Source organism: Colletotrichum tamarilloi (assembly GCF_030869305.1).
Source record: "Colletotrichum tamarilloi strain Tom-12 chromosome Unknown Scaffold_230.1, whole genome shotgun sequence".
NCBI classification, from domain to species: domain Eukaryota; kingdom Fungi; phylum Ascomycota; class Sordariomycetes; order Glomerellales; family Glomerellaceae; genus Colletotrichum; species Colletotrichum tamarilloi.
Genome location: NW_026849613.1, coordinates 25630 through 32650, shown reverse-complemented (window position 1 = coordinate 32650; position 7021 = coordinate 25630). Strand labels below are relative to the sequence as shown.

Genomic DNA, 7021 nt, shown 5'->3' with positions numbered 1-7021 from the left:
TCCTCGAGAGCCTGACGAAGCTGATCTTCGGTATATTGAGGCATTATATATAGAAGAAGACATGTGCAAAAGATGAGCCCATTTGGACGCGAATTGAAAATGTTGTGATAAAAGGAGGTTGGGGGTGGGCATTGGGTTGTGGTGGATTTTCGCGTTTTTGTGGGTGCCAGAAACAGGGGGGTGCCAGGAAGTGGGTATGTTGACTTAATAAACTGGGAGGTATGCGCAATATAATTGTCGTAAATAATCCTGACGTAAAACAAGTTTCCATGGCGAAAGATAAGCCTTCTGATGGAGTATCCATATAAAACCTGAACATCAATTGATTCATAGCAAAATGAAGGCATTACCTGTCCTGTTTTAAAGTCGCAAAAGGAATTCGCGAAATAATATTGTAGAACGGCGCTAGAAGCTACATCTCCTGGCCCTCCCATCGAATCTTGACCTGCTCCGGGAAATGAGTGATTCCGTTGAGGCAGGGTATAATGAGAGGACAGAGTGTGCCACAATATCTAATGTGCTTAAGGGAGTGTTGATTATATTAGAGAGTTGGTGTCAGATTATTGAAGTGGAGCAGGCAGTTCGGGGAGGGCGGATGGTTTAGGAAACCTTCTGGATGTCTTGGCGATGCTACCAAAATGAGGACTGTTTTCGAGGCTGGGTGGAGAGCTAAGTCGGAATGGGTTTATAGGAGAACTACGACGTTTTTATATTGGCAGCTCGACTCGGATTCATTCCTTCTGAACAAGGCAGACTTAGTGCGTCAGGTGATGCTGCAATGCTCCTGCAAGGTCCTTTTCTTGACGACATCCTGCTGGGCTATTGGTTATCAAATGCCGCTCCTTGCAAAATAATTGCTTCGAATGAAAGCCACAAATGCAAGATCTATGTAGTACAACACAAGTGATACTCTTGGATAAGTGTGCAGCAACTTCTAGAAATGCTGATTGGACAAACCAAGACATCATATGATTTTCCTTGGACTAGATGAGTGACAGTCAGTGCGGGCAGGCCGACCGCTCAGAACCCCGACCGGGCGTATCATGAGCGAGCTACGACGCCACTGGTGCACGTGTTCACAGAGCCCAGCACTACATACGACCTGGGTTAAATGTCATAGACCGTTGCCACTTCCTAGTCGTCTAAAAAACGCACGTAGAAGATGATCGTTTAGAAAAGTTGGAAACCCTATATAAGCTTTTGAAGATATGTCTTATTTGTAACAGATACCCGGTAAGCCTAGAATTATGTTGAACGAATGGTTCTCCGTACCCAGGGTTTTGGTCTACTAAAGTTTCCTGGAAGCTAAGAGACAAAGAATTGCTATATACATATTGATGAAGCGGTCCAGTCGGGTTTCAATCCGTGCCATCATCTGACCCTATAGCCAACTCGTCTCTGTGATTGTCTGATTCAGGCTCGAAGCTAGAGTCTTTATTACCTTCAGTCCCGCCAGGTTTGCCCTTCGTCTCCTTCCCGCATACGGGGATACCATGACAGGTACTGATCTGGGCAGGGTCTGTATTGTATTTGAGTGAGTCTTGAGCGTGAATCTGAAATGCCAAAGTACTAGACCTACTCTGCGGACTTGATGGTTTTCCGGCTTTCAGTCTGTCGTTGTGTTCCCTCACCCAGCTCTGCTTGACTGGGGCGTTCCGTGGCGATTTGACTACGTAGCATTGATATGTGAGATCAAATGAACACATTAAAGAGACCAAGTACCCGTTCACTGACCTCGCCGAGCGTATGTACGAACAATCTCGTCGTCGCTGGTAAAAGCGATGCCGCAATTCTTGAAGTGCGTAGTTGCTAGACCATCTTCAAAGGGATCACTATTGAAGATTGGATCATGGCAGCCTTTGCTCATCTTTGGGCAAGAAAGAATGTAGAAACTTGTGTCGTCATTGAGTGTGTAAGAAAAGACAAAGTTCTTGGGGTAGTATACTGTGATTGACGACGTCAAGGTGCATGCTACATTCTTCTGTCTAGAACGTTGGAAGCGCTTGTTGTTCTGTTTCTTCAATATAAGCTTCTGACGGCCGCTCTTGGGAATCGTTCTTTGGAGCGGCTCCTTGGTCGATGACGCAGGGGATGATCTATGTGTCTGTGTATCTTCCAAGTTCTCAAGGCTATGATTCCGCCTGCGTCCCTTATTCAAGTCTAGACGGTCATGACTAGGCACTTGGGGGGAAGGATTCCGAGATTCCAAGTGAGGCTCTGTGGTCTTTTCAGTCTTTTCTGAAGAAAGCCCGTCTGATGACTATCTTGATTGTGAGTGGTATGAAGGGGAGAACAGGCCAAAGAGTCGGATTAAATACCACTATCGAAGTTTCACTAGGCTGACGAAGTTCAGGCGGTGTAGTGAACATCGGTCGCTTTGAGGGGGCATACTCCAAGGCAGAGAAGAAAAGCCCTTGACTCTGTTCGAGAGAGAAATTGCTGACGTTGCAGAGAAAGGTTCTCTCAATTTGAGCAACGATAGACCCTTTCTCATCAGAGGGAAATCGGCTTGGCGTTTCGGACACGAGTTTATCCCGCATTCTTTCCCTGAAGGTTTCGTATTGATTGACGAGCTTTTTCATTCCCCGATTCAGTTCCCCCTCGAGGTGAGTGTTGTAGTGTTGTGTCAGCTTTTGAACATATTCTGCGGCGTTCCGAGAGATTGAAGGTGTCATCGACAGGTCAGCATCCATGATGAATAGGCAGGTTTTGTCTTACGACGGGTGGCGAAGAGGATGTACTGATAGGGGCAAGACCTGCGAGGTGTTTCTCTTGCGACACATTCAGGAAGGGTTTGGAAACTCAAAGTGCAGATGATATAAGTACCTTAAGATCAGACAAGCAAGAATTAAGGCTTGCCTTAACTTTTCTTGTGTTTGCACCTCACTACACGCAACCGATATTGATAATGCAGCCCGCCGCGCGCAAACAAATGTCGTCAATGAATTTTCAGGGCATTCGCTTATTTTCGCGAGAAGGTAAGCAAACATGTCGTAAGCAGATAAGACCAAAGAGAAAACAATAGCTGCAAGGACGTTCCTCACTAATGATCTCGAGACTTCGAAAGCGCTTACGCCATGCAATTTTGCGTGCAAACATTTAATCTGTTTGTCTGAAATTAGGATTCCCTTATAGTCTATGCTGCTGATCCCATGGAAAACAATCAAAAGCTTTGCTGCATTGTCTTGCAAACATGACAAGTTCTCAACGTTTTCTGCTGGTCCCTCTAATTCTCACAATGAATCCTTCATCAGAAACTATCATATATATCCATATTCAATTGCACAATTGTAAGCTTTGACATCGCAGTGCTGATTCGAACTATATTGCTTGATATGCTACACTCTTAACTTTTCTCCGCTTTAGAGACCTCAACAGTTAACTCAGATCACATCAACCTCCCTTCGTTTCTGATCCAGCATTTGGATTCACACTTTCTATCGTCAAGTTTCCAAATATCGGACGATTGTATCCTCTATGACGATATGGAATCTCCAGAGATTCATTCAGCGTAGGTGACAAGAGCTCTTGTCCTAAACTACCGAACGAATACGTATGAGATTGTGACTACTTTACATACCTCTGACAAGATGATCACAGGATATTGGGCTGGGATTGGGGCAGCACCGCAATCAGAGTCAGTCTACTCACTTTCCAAGGTAGAGAGCGGATTCTACAAGATATATTCAACACAGGATCTCATCCTGGGCACGATGAGCGATACCAAAAGGGTGCCTTCAACTCGGCTCTGTATCTAGACGGAAAGGGCGATGTGTACCTTGGTGAAAGAATGGACGATAGTCGAATTCCTACCCCCTCCAAGGAACTTTTCAGCAGCAATTCCGCCGCCATCAATAGTTTCAAGGCTATCAATAAGAATCTGAACAGGGGGGGAATCAGGAGCTCCCAAGAGCTCATTGACGAGGGAATGGACGCCATCGCCAGAGCTGTTCTTCAGCAAGTACAAAGTTACTGTCAAGGAGGGTATTTGCACGGTCGTGTGCTCAGCGAGGTCAAGATCCTTCGGGTTGGGCTGTCCTACCCAGCATTCTGGGGGCACGAGGAGCGAACCTTCTACGAAGACATCATTAGGAGAGTCATGTCTGATTTCCCTGATATTTTTACGACCGACACAGATGTGGACTTCCACGTGGAAAGTCTAGCTTCAGCACATAACTTATTCTGGAACCAACGCCTTCACAATGAGATTCTTCGAATATCCGACAAACCTGCACTTTTAGTCTTCTTGGACTTTGGCGGCTACACTTTGGTAAGAATGTAGACACCTTGCTCCCCACATCCGAAGCCGCGCCCGGTATGAGATGATACTGACAAACATCCATCAGAACGGCTGCATGTTTACTGTTGTACAGGGCAAGAAACAGGTGTTTAGCTACTATAGAGTTGGCGACACATTCTGTAAGTCGGTGCTTCGATTGTCTCTGTTTGTGCTGCTGTGGAACAGCCGTGGCTAAATCTTGTTCGCCCAGGCACAAGGGGCGGCACTGAACTGTGGGAGCAAGCCTTCGGGAAATTTGCAATAGAATACTTGGAAAAGAAGCTGAAATCCAAGTTACCTCCAAGAGAGCGGACGCAGCTTCTTCAAAACTTTCATCTGCATATCAAGAAGTTACGCTCGGACAAGATCAAGGAGATGTCGCTGCATGTCACAGATCCGCAGAATGCAAGGAGATCGCTGACGGTGTATCTTTCGGAAGAAGAAGCCGAGGGCTGCTTTTTGGATGGGATGAAACGACCCATCGAGTTGGCAAAGGAGAAAATTGCTGAGGCGGCAACTCTCAGCAACAGGGTACGAGTTGTAGTTTCCGGCGGAAGCGGCAAAAGCTCCATCGTCCAGGCCTACATCTGGGAGGCGTGCAGGAAGGCCAAAATCGAAGATCCCTTCTTTTTCCACGAAAAGGCGGGAGATAAGGAGTAATGATAGCTGTTCCAGAGCTTCTCTCAAACGTCATATTTGCTGACTTACGCTGTAGTTCATGGAATATCTCCAAAGGAGCGGCAATTGCCACGGCGACTACCATGACGGGCCTTGAGTTCATGGAAAGAGGGGCAGCATTCGGAATCCAAGTTGGGCACTTGAAGAAGGATGGTGGCTCGGCATGGAAGAGAAATCAGTCAGCCGTCGCGAAACAGGCAATCTTTTGGCAAGAAGAGATCGAAGTCACCGCTGATGCAGTATGTCCAAATTTACTTTGTCAGATGTCATTGATGCAGAGCTTCGAGTTGTGACTGAAAGTATTTCACTTGTCTCTACTGGGGATTGAAGGCTGATATATTTGCTATACAGACGAAGTCTTATCCTTTCACAATATGGTGTTCTGGGAAGAAATGGCTCAAGATCGTGTGTGATCCGTTCTTACAAGTCTCAGAACGCAGAGAGGAGCTTACGGCATCACTGAGCTACGATGTCCTCGAGCTCCCTCCACCCAAAAGAGGCTATTGGCGTTTCACTCATTCAATTGCCTACGACGGCGATGCCATGATCCTTTCGCTGCAAAGAGACTATTTGGGGACCAGCAAAAAGGCACGTACAGTCATGAGATCTGAGGCTCCTTTCTCCTGTCCCATGTATTTCGAAAATTCTTCAAATTGTTTCTTGCTCGACACGGATGTGGATGATGAAGGTCGTGGTCTTCGACTCAGTGAAGAGGGAACGCTTACATCCTGCACTGTGGACTCCGTGAAGGAACAGCTGAGAGGCCTGAAGAGAATCACACAGAACCATCGTCCGCCTCGCAAACGCCAAATACAGGTATCGGAAACGTCGCCACGGACGAAGAGGCGACAACCCGGATGGAAGCCCACTGGTCATCTCCGTGCTTTTCGACCACCTTCAGCGGCAAGCTGCGATTCATCACAGGGGCAAAACGAAAGAATCTCAGGTGCACAGATTTCAGTTATTGGTAACACCCATGATAGCAGTTCTGATTCCGATTACGAGCCTATCAGTCATCCAGGGACGCCTCCAACAAGATCGATGGAGACAAGAAGTAGCTCATTACGAGAACGAGGCGAGCACACCCCGTCGTCACTCGAATTGGGAACCGAGTATTCGCTAGCCCCTTCAGAGGATGACAGTGACGATGTTAATCTTGCCTTTTAATATTTTGGGTTAAGTGACAGCCTTTGAACAACTGCGATATTCAGCGTTTTCCCTACGGCATCTTTTCTGAACGGCGCTTAATCCGCGGATTGGACTGAGAGGAGGGAAAGAAAGTTTGCTAGCTAATACAATCGTTTTATTCTTACTTAATCCTGCTTCAGCCCATAATCTTCTACGTACTTAGGCTTTTTGGAGTGTGCCTCCCAAAAGGAAAGGAATTGAGGGTGTTGCCGCAAGTGAAGTACTGAGGGTTAAATTGTATTGAGGTCAAAGTACAAGGGATGCCGCAGTAGTAAAAGCGGTAAAAGCGAACTTACTGCCATATAAACGAACAGTTTATTCTATGTTCCAGTTGCAGGCTTGAAACTCACTGATATTGGAAACTGATACAAGCAATAAGGCTTATTCTTCAAGTTGTAGAGGCTGTTTTCACACATAGAGGAACAGGTACAAAGCGCAACCCAGGGCCCGTCCGCGTTGTGTTACGGCACATTCAGACTGGCAAGTACATTAAACATCCTTAAAAAGCCTTAAATATTTGCTATTTTAGCTGTAACTGGGGCTGTATAGGGGTGGCGCCTGGCAACATGGGTATAAGCTGTGGTAATTGGTGGCTTCTATAGGGGCGCACGTGTGAGAGCAATCACTGGCATGATATGCAGCATTGCCACTTGCCTAGCCTATGGAGATTTATGCTTATTATTTTACTCTTGGTATTGAGAACAAATACGACGGTTGGTCTTGCAGGTCACTCGCGAAGCCTTCGATAATGGATGGTAGCGAGGAAATTTAAAACGGCAATCTTCTGGATCTGAGTTCTAAGTAGGCTGTTGTAGTGTCTATATGTGGAGGATGCGATATCAAATGCGATTTTTGGTTGGGCACTAGCATAACTGT

At 46.3% G+C, this 7021-nt stretch overlaps 2 protein-coding genes across 2 annotated transcripts; one reads left to right on the top strand and one right to left on the bottom strand.

The window, feature by feature from the left end:
- Positions 1 to 1358: 1358 nt before the first annotated feature.
- Positions 1359 to 2693, bottom strand: CTAM01_16513 (uncharacterized protein; the record flags this gene model as incomplete). The annotated part of the gene is made up of 4 exons (XM_060532506.1): positions 1359 to 1519; positions 1580 to 1669; positions 1735 to 2260; positions 2319 to 2693. The coding sequence occupies 4 exons, from the start codon at positions 2691 to 2693 to the stop codon at positions 1359 to 1361; spliced, it is 1152 nt and encodes a 383-aa protein (XP_060372924.1).
- Positions 2694 to 3485: 792 nt separating this feature from the next.
- CTAM01_16512 (uncharacterized protein) lies at positions 3486 to 4939 on the top strand (the record flags this gene model as incomplete). The annotated part of the gene is made up of 4 exons (XM_060532505.1): positions 3486 to 3511; positions 3601 to 4270; positions 4347 to 4419; positions 4491 to 4939. The coding sequence occupies 4 exons, from the start codon at positions 3486 to 3488 to the stop codon at positions 4937 to 4939; spliced, it is 1218 nt and encodes a 405-aa protein (XP_060372923.1).
- Positions 4940 to 7021: the final 2082 nt, after the last annotated feature.